Consider the following 13635-nt stretch of genomic DNA (forward strand, 5'->3'; position numbering starts at 1 on the left):
GTAAGACAGCTATTAGAATAACGTGAAATTTAGCAAGGCTACAAGATATAAAATCACACATACAACACCTCAACAGTGAAAATTACAAAACACTGCTGAGAGAAAACTACAAAACACTGTTGAAAAAAATTAAAGACCTAAACAGAAAGAGTGATGCACCTTGTTACTGGTTTAAAAGATAAACTGTTAACATGTCAATACTACCCTGGGTGCCTGGGTGGCTTAGTCAGTTGAGCATCCAGCTTCGGCCTGGGGCATGATTTTGCAGCTTGTGGGTTTGAGCCCCATGTCAGGCTCTGTGCTGACAGCTCAGAGCCTGGAGCCTGGTTCAGATTCTGTGTCTCCCTCTCTCCCTGCCCCTCCCCTGCTAGCACTCTGTCTCTTCTCTCTCTCAAAAATAAATAAACATTAAAAAAAAAAAAATGTCAATACTACCCCAAATGGTCTAACAGATTCAGTGCAGGTGCAATCAAACTCCCAGGCTTTGAGCAGCAGGCAAAGAATATAAGATTAGAAAGGAAAAACAGTAGGAAAGTTCTCTTTACAGAGAGGGGGTACTCGAAAGTAAATGCCCCAGGTTTTTCTTTTTTTTTAATCAATAAACTTATTTTGAAATTCATATGCAACTGCAAAGAACCTATAATGACCCAAACAATTTGGCAGAGTTGGGAGGACCCATACATTTTGTGGATTTAAAGCTAGAGTCAGCAAGACAATGTAGCAATGGTACCACATACAAAAAAAATCAATCAATCAATGAAACAAAGTAAACAACTGGGAAACAGATCCACACGGTCAATTAAATTTCAACCAAGATGCAAAGGTAATTCAGAGAAAGGACAGTTTTGTCAATAAACGGTGCTAGAGCAATTGAGTATGTATAGGTATGAAATGAGATCCACATATCATACACTATGTAAAAAACTAGACACAAACAGATCACAGACAAATCTATCATAGCATAATCTGAAACTAAAAAACTTACAGAAAAAATTATTTAAAAAATTATGTGTAATCAAAGATTTTCTACCTACAACAACATAACTATAATCCATTAAAGAAAAAAACCTGATAAATTGAGTTTTATCAAAATTAAGTTCTTCTCCCCTCTGAAAAGCAATCCACAGAGTGAAGAAAATATGTGTGTGGCACATATCTGTTAAAGGACTTGTGAAAAGCGTAAGGAACTTCTATAACTAAAAAATAAGAAATTGTACAACTCTACCTGCCCCTCCCAAATGGGCAAACGATTCAAAAAGACACTTCACAAAAGATATATAACTGACAAGTAAGTACATGAAAAGATGCTCACAATCATTAGTCTTTAGGGAAATGTAAATTTAAACTACCATCAGATACTATCACATACCCACGAAGACATGTAACTTAAAAAGATTGACCTTAACAAGTGTTCGTGAAGAGGTGATACAGGCATTCTCATATATTGCTGGTGGGAATGTAAAATGGCACAACTTTAGAAGAATATGACACTTTAAGAGGTTAAGTATCCCTCTACCCCATAATCTAGCCGTTCCAAAATACATACTTATATGCCCAAAATAAATGAAAGTATGTGTACACATGACGGGTTATAATCCATTCTCTTCCCATGTATTTACTCAAAAGATAAGACATCATATGTTCACATAAAGACTTGTACACAAATGTTGATAGCACCACAAGTCAAAATAATCAAAAACAGAAAACCACCCAAATGTCTACCAGTAGCTGAACTGCAAAGAGTGGTCCATACAAGAGAATACTGTAATAAAAAGGAATACAGATGAACACTAAGGGCACTATGCTGAATGAAATAAACCGTACAAGGCACAGAAAGACAAATACTATATGGTGTCACATGGAGAGTTCCAAAACTTTTTTTTTAAAACCTGATTTCAAATAATGACTAAAATGGTGGTTGCCAGGTACTCAGGGGAGAAGGAATTACAGTGATGAAGGTCAAAGCGAACAAATGTGCAGATACAACAGGAGTGACTTCTGGTGATCAAATGTATAGTATAGTGACTTAAAGAAAAAAGAAATGAAATATTGAAATAGTGATACATATCACAACATGGATAAATCTCAAAGTAATTTTAGTGTGAAAAGCTAGACAAGAGTATATATTTTATGTTTCACTTCATATAAAATTGTAGAAAATGTAATCTAAAGTGACCAAAAAAATAATAATAGTAATTAATAATCCCTGGGGACCAAGGGAGCAAGGACGGATGAAAGAAAAAGTTTACAAAGGGACATGAGCAATCTGGGGTGGGGGGAGGGGGGGGGGAGTGATGGATATGTTCATTAGCTTTATTACAGCACTGGTTTTACAGGTGTATGCATACACCAAAACTTATCAAACTACTTGAAACATGCACAGTTTAGTCTACAATTATACCTTAATAAAGTTGTTTAAAAAAATTAAGAAAATAAAAACGCAAGCGACCAAATGAGATAAAATGTGTGTAAAACCTGTCACCTTGCAGCATGAATGTATTAAAGATTCCTACAAAATAATAAAGACAAACAGCTCAGCTTTGAAACGGGAAAAAAAAATTTAATAGGAAGTTCACAAAAGAATATAGAGGAAGCCACAACCAGTAAGCACAAGAAAAAGTGCTCAGTATCACCAAGCAGGAAAATTAAAATTAAAACCACTTCACAGTGACTAGAATAGCTAAACTATAAGACTGACAATCACGTTTGTGACTATGTAGAAAGAGAAACAGAACTCTTATACACTGCCAGTGGGATTTTAAAATGGTACAACTGCTATGGAATGGAGTTTAGCAGTTTCTCATAAATAATTTCTCTATTAAACTTCAAGACACATTATAAAGCTATAGTAATTACAACAGTGTGGTATTCAAGCAGGTATGAACAAAATCGAATGGAAGAGATTAGAAGCCCAGAAACAGGCACATCTGTGGATATGTTTATTTAAAAAAAAAAAAAATGTGGCATTCAACAAGAATGGGAAAAGGATACATAGGAATCCATATGGAAAACCATGCAACATTATCATACTCAAAAATCCACTCTAAGCAGGGGACCTGGGTGGCTTAGTCAGTTAAGCACCCAACTCTTGATTTTGTTTCAGGTTATGATCTCACAGTTCCTGGGATCAAGCCAGCAACGGGCTCTGCACTGACAGTGTGGAGACTGCTTGGGATTCTCTCCCCCTCTCTCTGCCCCTCCTCTGGCCATGCTCTCTCAAAATAAATAAATAAACATTAAAAAAAAATCCATTTTAAGTAGATTATAGACGTAAATGTAGAAGGAAAACAAGAAAGTGCTAGAAAATAATAAAGGAAAATATCTTCATGACTGCAGGTACCATAAATATTTCTTAAGCAAAGAAGACAAAAAGAAAAAGACTGAATTGCTCTGTATTAGAGTTAAGAACTTTCATTCATCCAAAGACACTGCTAAGAGAATGAACAATACAAGACACAAGGAAAATATTTTCCAACAAAAATAACCAAGCAAAGATGCTTATTCAGGATATAAAGAGAACTTCTACATCTCAGGAACAAAAAGACAATGCATTACAAAAATGCGCAATGGATTTGAAGATGCGCTTGAAAAAAAGATTATTCAAATAAAAATGTACTCATTAGCAATCAGTAACATGCAAATCAAAACTATAATGAAGTATATAAATTCAACAGAGTAACTGAAATGTATCAGGATAAAAAATAAATAAAAAGCTCGACAATACCAAATGTTGGTGAGGATGTGGAACAGAAATTCTCACACAATGCTGGTGAGAGTGTGTAAATTAGTACATTCGCTTTGGAATACAACTTGTAATCAACAGTATGTATTTGTTGTTCATATGAACATAGGCACATCCTGTGAGCCATCAATTCTCTGTGAGGTGTACCCTACATAAATTCATGCCCATGTGCATCTAATGTACAAGAATGTTCACAGCTGCTTTCCTAGTAACAGCCCTCAACTATAAAATGTAATGCTAATTAAGAAAAATGAATTAACTCTAACTACATAGATGCATCTCATAAACAACACTGGCTCAAAGAAGCCATACACCAAAGAATATTGTATGATTACATTAACACCAAGTTCAAAAGTAAACAAAAACCAAACTACGGTGTTTAGGTATATGTATCGTCAGGCTAAAACTCCACAGATACCTCAGACTAATTAAAACCTCAAAAAATAGTAACTTTGGGTGGTGGGGGGAGTAGGAAAGTTGATTTGAGGAGAGACTGCAGGCTGCTTCTAGGGTGCTGACAATGTTCAAATTCTTGTTCTGGGTAGTAAATAGGCAAATGTTCAAGAAATTACAGTAACTCCCTGAAATGCACATTAGGTTCCTATTAGGTCAGAAATAGAAAAAAAAAAAAAAAACAAAGAATTTCTTACATATGTATTTAAAAAAAAAAAAACCCACGAAGATTTTAATAAATGTAGTTAGTTATCTATGTAAATGGGTTAAATGGTGTGGAGGACACTAAAAGTGGGAATAATAATATTTAAAACACCTCTTGTTCTACTGTTTTCACTTTTGAATGGTACAAATTTACTTCAAAAAACTATCTTAAAAGTGTGTCTTTAAAAAAAGAACATTACTATTTACAATGCTATTTACAGGTGATAACTTTACCAACCCAAGACTAGCAGTGTGCCTGACACATGTAGGCACTAAATGTTTGCTATATGAATTAATGCCCTACTACTGGAGATATTCTCTGACTTCAATGTTGGTTCCCTTCTTCTAAGCCTAACTAATCCTGCTGATCTGTAGAATCCATTGCCACAACTGTTTCCCCAAGAAAGTTTCCTTTACAGGCCAAACAGACCCTTTTCAAACAAAAGAGTCATCCCAAACCAAAGTAAATCAGTATTTTGTCTTAAGGGTAGAGTCTTATAGAGAGATGACAATACTTATTTGCACCATAAATTAATGTTTGAATGAATAAATACACACATTAAATTTTATTTAAAAATCACACATAATAAAGTCCTTGCTTTTTTTTTAAAATTTTTTTAATGTTTATTTATATTTGAGAGAGGGAGAGACAGCGTGCACGCATGCGTGCACATGAGTGGGGGAGGGGCAGAGAGAGAGGGAGACACAGAAGCTGAAGCAGGCTCCAGGCTCTGAGCCTGATGTGGGGCTTGAACCTATGAACCATGAGATCATGACCTGAGCCGAAGTGGGACACCCAACCGACTAAGCCACTCAATTGCCCCAGTCCTGGCTTTCTTGAGCTTACAGATTTTACTGTAGCAACTATAAAGTGAACTCAATTCCAGAAAGAGACTAAATTCATTTCAGAAGACATTTACATTTCAGACTTGATTTTTTACTTATATACTTAGTTCATAGTAAATTGTAAAAAAACACTGATTTAAAATACATATAAAATTTCGAATGTCCTGCCCTCAGTGAAGTTTCTGAGAATTCCATAATTTGGGACACAAAATTTCCCTTCCAAGGTGAAACACAACTTGCTCTATCTCATGTCATCAACCAAATAAAAAAAAAAAAAAAAAGAGAGAGAGAGAGAGAGAAGGCACAATGCTTGGTTGGTTTTTTGATTCTAGAGGTAACATATACTGAGTGTGCTACTTTGACCCATTTTCAGCGTCACCCACAAGGCTGTAAGCAAATTCAAAATGGAGGATAAGCCACTGAACCATTGCAGTCTTATGAACCTGCACATCTAATGGTACGTATAGGGTCCATGGCAAACACAGATGCTCTACAGAAACTCTCCCAAGCACTAATATGAGAATGATAGTGCAGATGTCTACAATTTCTGAAACACTTATGATCTCCTCTGCAAATAACTATTATCCTTTTGAGAAACAAGCTCTGGCTTGCTACTGGGCCTTAGCAGACGCTGAATGACTAACCACAGGACATCAGATGACAATGCTGCCTGAACTTCCTATAATGAACTGCATAGTTAGCCACAAGTGCCAGGCAGGGCAGTAGCCATCTATTATGGAAAATAAGAAACTGAATTTACCCAAGAGCTGGTAGGTAGATCAGACTCCAACATCAACTCCTATTGCAGTGCCTCCTCTACCTCAATCTATGCTTATGGCTACCTAAGAAATTCCTTATGACCAGCTGACAGAAGAAGAAAAACTGTGAGCCTGTTTTATCAATGGGTCTGCACCCAAAAGTGGACAGCCAAGAGGTCACTCAGACATAACCCCCAAGGAAGATGGTAAAGGAAAATTGACCCAGGGAATAGAATTACAAGCAATACATTTAGTTGTCCTTTTTTCTGGATTTAGAGATGGCCGGAATTATTGATCAAAAGAGATTCAAGGGAAGTTACTAATGGTATGGCTGAAAGGTTAGGGACCAGGAACGAATAGGATTGAAAGGAAGATTGGTAACAAAAAGTCTGGGAAGTGGTATGTAGAAGGACTTTCAATATATCTGTATCTCATATGAATGCCTGAAAGGCATCCACCGTGAAGGAGGCTTTAATAATGAGGTGACTAAAATGCCACGCTCTGTGGAAGTCAACCAAACTCTTCCCTCAGCTACACCAGTGCTTGTTCAATGGGCCCATGAATAAAGTGGCCATGGTGGCAGAGATGGAGAATATGCAGGGTTTAACTGCTAATGCTATTGCTAGGAACCTAATCTGCCAACACGAGAGATTAACAGAAAGTCTCCTTATGGGGACCAGCCAGCCACCTAGGGCCAGATTATTTACAGTGAACTTTTTCTGTCATGGAAGAGGCAGGTATTTGTCCTCATTGGAATAAACACATATTCTGGAAATGATCTACCTTCTACATCCATAATGCTTCTGCCAGCACCACTATCCATGGGCTCACAAAATGCCTGCTCTACCATCCTGGCACTCTAGACAACACTATTTTTGATCAAGGCACTCATTTTGCAACAGCCTATGTACAGCAAGGGTTTCTGTCTCCCCCAATAACCCGAATACACAGATCTGATATTCAAGGCATGGAAGTAATAGCGGCTCTTCTCACTACTACACCTAGTAACTCATTCAGAATTTTTGCTGCCCATCCAAAAAACTTTGTTCTGGTTTTGAGTCCTAGTGCCCAAAAGAAGATTGCTTCTATGAGGAAACACAATGGTTCCACTGAATTAGATACTTTCACCTGGCCAATGAACCAACAGGCAGGGGAAGGGGTTACTCTAAAGGCCTGAGTAATTGATCACAATCACAAGCACAAACTGAGTTGCTGCACAAAATGGGGGGATTCCCTTAGGCTCCTTGTACTGCCATGTCCACTATTCAAAGTTTATGGAAAACTACCACCACCAACACAACAGAGCAGGACATTTAAGGACCCGTCAGAAATGAAGATTTTGTTAACATCATCAGGTAAAGGATGCAGAACGGACGAACGTCTGGCTTAGGGCAGAAGTACTGAATGGGTAGCTAAAGAAGGAAGCCAGAGGTACCAATTACAGCCATGTGACCAATCACAGAAATAAGAAATATAGGATATTTTTTTCCTTTCTTTATTGCATTTATGTCTGTATTTATGTAAATGTTAACCATTTTCTTCTTCCCTCTGTTTCCCTTATTTTAAGTATAGTTTGGTGGAAGCGAACTTTAGTCTTTGGTTAACAGAATTTTCAAAAGCACTGTGATGCACTATATAATTAATATAACCAGTAATGATTGTTAGGACTGTGCAATTCCTTATTTTAGGGACGAAGTAAGAAATTCTTCACTGGTGCAAAAGACAGCTGTATCTTTTAAGGTGACAACAGAGTTGTTTTGTTGTTGGATGGGAGTTCAAATTTGTTTAGAAGCATCCATGTAGAAGCTAAGGAATTCAGAGTGGACTGTGCCAGTTATCCACTGCCTTTCAACTGGAAATACATTCATGCTGTTTCAAATCTACTTTCCAATAAAGGATCTAGATTCAGTTAACGCTATCCTTCTGCCAGCTGAAAATGCTAAAGCTTTGTCAGTAGAGGGTGCTAGCAGAAGAACAATGCAATAGAAAAATTGTCTTTCTCAAGGGGAAGGGAAGGGAGAAGTGCACCAGTGTGTGCGTGTGTCAAGGCAAAGGAGGTCCTGTCCCCAGCCTCGGGGCCCAACCACACCCTAGCAGGGGGAGGGGAAGTTCTCTGGTCAGTCCGGGTCAGCAGTTCCCTTCCTGCCAGCCCTGACCCTATGACTGAGGACGAGGTCTGGCACAGGCAACCCAGTGAAGTTCTCTACTACCTACTGGGGCTACAACTAACATACTTTCAACAAAATCTGAAAACATGGGGAGAGGGCCCCCCTGCCAAATTTGTTCTTTACTTGGGTACTCTCCCTTAGCTCCTTTACCCTTCTTAGTGCCTAATCTCTTAAATTAAACTGTCCATGTTCGAATTACTGTGTGGTTTCTGTCTCCTGACTAATGCAGGGAATATCAAATATTTTTAATAGAATAAGCTATACTTTTATGAACTAAAATACTACTATCATTCTTCGTATACTAAGCAGTGTTCATATTCTGTTGGTGTCATAATAACTATATCCCAATGTTACTATGCTATAATAATATTGAGAAGCCAAAAATTACTTAATACTTCATATATGCTAAGCATGTTCTAAATTTATCTGCACTGATTATTAAGTCTAACAACCACCCTACAATGACCTATTACAAATATGTGTCAGGGGCGTCTCAGTGGCTCAGTAAGTTAAGCATCCAACTCTTCATTTAGGCTCAGGTCATGATTTCACAGTTCATGGGTTCAAACCCTGCAATGGGCTCTGCACTGACAGTGTGGAGCCTGCTTGGGATCCTCTCCTCCCCCACCTCTCAAAATAAATAAAGCTTTAAAAAAAAACCTAAAAAAAAAAAATATGTGTCAAATGAAAAATGTGCATCCCCTACCCGGAAATGTTTATTTTTTTAAATTTTATTTTTCTAAGTAATTTCTACACCTAATATGGGGCTCGAACTCATGACCCTGAGATCAAGAGCTGCATGCTCTATTAAATGAGCAAGCCAGGTGTCCCCAGAACTGTCCTTTAAATGATTAAAGAAACTTCTATAATGTTTATTGTGAAGTTCATGATGGTTAGATTAATGTACCATGAGTTTGTTGTTTAAATGTCGCACATTTCTGTCACTTATTATTTTTTTAGTGTTTATTTTTGAGAGAGAGAGAGAGCACAAGAGCAGGGAAGGGGCAGAGAGAGAGGGAGAAAGAGACAATCCCAAGCAGGCTCCATGCTGCCAGTGCAGAACTCAAACTCATGAAACTTGAGATCATGACCTGAGCCTAAACCAAGAGTTGGACACTTAACTGACTGAGCCACCCAGGCATCCCCATTTCTATTATTAAAAAATTAAGCTTTGTTGTCTTTTTTTAATGTTTATTTTTATTTTTTTTTTTTTTGAGAAGGAAAGAGTACACGTTTGCTCAGGGAAGAGGCAGAGAAAGAGAAGTAGAGAAAGAATACTGATGTGGGGATTGATCTCACAAAACGAGATCATGACCTGAGCCAATATCAAAAGTTGAACGATTAACTGCTTAACCAACAGAGCCACCTAGGCACCCCATACTTCCTTGTCTTGATATAAATAACGGTGAGTTATTGTGGCTGATTAATGGCTACAGAAAGTCTTAACAAATTCTTGACCATTCATCACAGCAGACAAAGGGAGGAAATATTTAAAAGAACAATACTAATATTCCAAAAACTTAACTGTAATCTCTATCATTCCAGCTTATCCTGTTTCAGTGGCTAACTCATTACAAATTCATTAATGTGAATCTCAGAAACACAGGGAAAAAGAAACAATAGCCAAAAGGCTTAAATAACCAAGAACGACTCTGCATTTTGTTAAAATAGCAGATGCTTTGTTTTATTCTATTGGTTCTACTGGTTCAAGAAGCACAGACTTCATTAAATCAAAAGGCAACAATGTAAAGTTTCAGGACTCCAAGACAGGAATTTAAAAGTGGCATCAAAAATCACTGGAGTGCCTAGGTGGCTCAGTTGGTTAAGCATCCGACTTCAGCTCAGGTCATGATCTCGCACTCCGTGAGTTTGAGCCCACGTCAGGCTTTGTGCTGACAACTCAGAGCCTGGAGACTGTTTCAGATTCTGTGTCTCCCTCCCAATCTCTGTGCCCCTCCCCCACTCATGCTCTGTCTCAAAAATAAATAAATGTTAAAAAAAAAAAAATCAAATGATTCATAGCATCTATCAAATAGACTATACCTTGATATTTAAATTTAACAGTTTTGTAACTAACAGCTACAATTAAAAGTCTTACCTCAAAAGTCTAAAACTCTCTTCTAAACATTATTGGAAAAAAGTCACTAAAAAATTACATTTTTATGCCACCAATTATTTTAAGAGAGAGCGCATGAGCAGGAGAGAGAGGTTGAGAATCTCAAGCAGGCTCCACACTCAGAGCAGGGCCCGACCTGGTGCTCGACACAGGAGCCACCCAGGTGCCCTAATGTCACCAAATTTTAATATGAAGCCCCCAAATCTTAAGAACTAACAGAACAAATTCTAGAAGAACACCCCGTGTGACCATTTTTCCAACCACCTTTCTCTTCTTTTACCTATTAATTATGATGATGATAATTAACAATGATTTATAAAAGCCAGGCACTAGCCTAAGAGCTTTATATATATTAAGTCATTTATTCCTCAAAAGTAACCTACGAAATAGGTTCTAGTATTGTCCCCATTTTACAAATGGTGAGTGATTACATAATTTGCCCAAGAAATAGTAGAACACAGACATGAACTCAAGCAGTCTGGCTCTGGAGGTCAATGTTTACAGACTTCTGTTCAGAACTCTGAGTAGCAGAGCTTGCTAAAAACCTCAAAGAGACACTTAAAGTAGGTGCTATTATTATATTCACTTTACAGACAAGGAAACTAAAATATGTACAAAATCATATAAATAGTAAATGATAAATCAGGACTTTAACCTAGTTTGCCTGACTCTAAAAACCATTTTCTTAGCTATTAACAGGTATCACCCTCCCTGTAACCATTAATATTAGCAACAAATCCAAACCCATCAGATAAATCAAACAAATTCCATATAAAACTAAAGATCAAATCAAAGTGAAGATACGATGTCAAGACATAAAGAGTACACCCTCAGAAATAAGAAATACAGGTTGCTTGCTACTATTTCCTACAGAACCAGCAAGTAAACACATTTATAAGATACATCACCTACTTAGAAAAATTACACATCCTACATAAAACAGTTTAACATGAGAGATAAAAAGCTGTAATGTTAACGTTGCCTGCCATATATTCTAAGCAGCAAATGTAAACATACCTGCAAGGAGGCAAGACCATGGAGTCTTTCATAAGCACAGATCCAGAAAGCAGGATATACCAACATCGGGCAACAGTTTCTGAACTGTTCAAGTAAGTAAGTTAATGAGTAAGTAAACATACACATTTCACCTGTTACATGGATTCAATACAAAATACCTAACATGAAATATATTCTAATATCACAAATTAAAAATTAATGGAATTTTGGGAAATAGTGCCTGTTGCTAAAAAATGTACCAACTTCTAAGACTATGTTCACGTGGGAAAAAGTGTAATCACTATCTTAAGATACAGACTTCAGAAGAATATGTTTACTAGCTCAATCTTATTAATTTGATCATTAGCATCACATTTTCCAATTTTGTGTAGTGGATAACATTTGATGAATATGAAAACTTAAAATTCTGTACTACACATGCATATCATAAAATCCTATACTAATAACTTATGTATATTAGAGACAATATTTGGAATTGACCACTTCATCAATATTGTATCTTCACTCAACTAAAAAGTGAACCATAATCTATTTATTTCTTTTAAATTTTATTCTGACATACACAAACAAAATACCTTTTATATGTGTTTCAGGGATAAAAGAATACCAGATGACTCAAGTCTCTCAACATTTTAGTTAAATCTCTAATGGAAACCCAGCATCTTGTTAGATCTTAGTGTATAAACTTATCTTTCTGTCCTCTCAAATATCTTTATTTACCATACCTAAGGTTTTAATTAATTCCAATCTGTAGGAAATTTTAGTATCTGTAAAACAAATCTTTCCTCTGACATGGAGAACTATTTATCTAGCTATCTACTTGACATGTAAACTTGAATGTCTAACAGAGAACTCCAACTCAACAAAATCTACCTATTATTTCCTTCAAGCTTCTATTTTTTGTAGTATTCTCTGTCCTCAGTGAACACTGCTCTTCTCCATCCAGAAACCTAGGCTTCCAAAACATTCCACACAGCACTCAGGGTAAGCTTTCTATGTCAATCCTAATGCTCACCATGAGAAGGGAAAATTCTTGTCAACTTTCCAGGAGACACTTCAAAATTCTTTTTAATTTCTTCAAATCTTCATTGAGGGAAAATGTAGATGGCTGCAAATTTCCTAGTTAAGGTTCCTTGCTTAAAATTCTACTTCCTTACTCTTGTGAAAGAGGACTTACAAAGTCAAGAAAGAATAAAATCAAAAAACAATCTGCCCAAAATTAAGACAGAACTAAGTTATAATTGGATGCCACCACAAGCCTCCAATTTTTATCTCACTTAGCTAAAGTGGTCATAAAGTTATCAATTAATTCTATTATAAATGCAGAAAATCCTGAATTTCACTCCTACCACAAAGAGAACCATGTCAACCCATGAATAAGAAACTGTTTAGACCTTACAAAAAATTTCACACTCAGAGCATGGTGTGGTAATGCATTTGGACAAGTAAACCCAAGCAAAGTAAAATACTTTAGTGTCGGCCAGTCTATCTCCTTCCTCTGGGCAAACAAAGGAATCAAAGAATGAACCAGTCCAAGGAAGGAAGGCATACTTAATGTTGTCAGATCTTCTATCTTCAAAGGCTTCAGATGCTCCTAAGATAAAGACCAAAATACGCTTCAGATGGCCTCCACCTGATTCTCCAGAATCTTCTCTTGCTGTTTCCTCTTCTTTCATCAAGGTGCTTGCACACACTGATTTACTTTCACTTTTTCTACCATGTTGCTTAAGATCAGCTACACACTCTTTTCTCTGCCTTTACCAACCTCTGAATTTAAATTCTTCAGTTAACTTCCACATTCTTTGCAAGTTATCTTATTATTAACCAGATACAGAGTTGTATAATTCTTCATATTTTTTAAATAGTGCTGTGGTGCCTGGGTGGCATGTGACTTTTGATCTTGGCCTCAGGTCAAGACCTCACGGGTTGTGAGCTCAAGCCCAGAGTCGGCCTCTGGGCTGATAGCACAGAGGCTGCTTTGGATTCTACCTCTCCCTCTCTCTGCCCCTCCCCAACTCGGTCTCTGTCTCTCTCTCTCAAAATAAATAAACTTAAAAAATAAAAGTTCTACTAAGGCAAAATTTAAATACCATAAATTCGCCCATTTGAAGAGCATGACTCAATTTGCAAATAAACTAAAACAAATGTGCAAAGATCACCGCAATCCGGTTTTAGAACACTCCTGTTTCCTAACCAATAGTATGCTCTCTGCATAGATTTGCCTTTCCTGGACAGTTCATATAAATGGAATCATGTAATATGTGGAGGTTCTGTCTTGCTTCTTCCACTTAGCATGTTTTTGAGGTTTATCCATGCTGCATTATAAATCCA

The 13635-nt window shown here is 36.9% G+C and overlaps 1 protein-coding gene across 8 annotated transcripts in view; it reads right to left on the reverse strand.

Moving 5' to 3' along the window:
• Positions 1 to 13635, reverse strand: part of RAPGEF6 (Rap guanine nucleotide exchange factor 6) — a 188009-nt gene that overhangs the window by 151534 nt on the left and 22840 nt on the right. For 5 of the 8 annotated variants that reach the window (XM_015067414.3, XM_015067412.3, XM_015067413.3 and 2 more), the window contains exon 4: positions 11305 to 11388. The exons of 2 other annotated variants lie outside the window; for them this stretch is intronic. In XM_015067414.3, the coding sequence (XP_014922900.1) occupies positions 11305 to 11388 (84 nt within the window). Of the gene's footprint in view, positions 1 to 11304; positions 11389 to 12319; positions 12413 to 12773; positions 12899 to 13635 lie in introns of all 8 variants that reach the window. One more of the 8 variants, XM_053220576.1, reaches the window with a different exon arrangement.

Source organism: Acinonyx jubatus, chromosome A1 (assembly GCF_027475565.1).
Source record: "Acinonyx jubatus isolate Ajub_Pintada_27869175 chromosome A1, VMU_Ajub_asm_v1.0, whole genome shotgun sequence".
NCBI lineage: Eukaryota > Metazoa > Chordata > Mammalia > Carnivora > Felidae > Acinonyx > Acinonyx jubatus.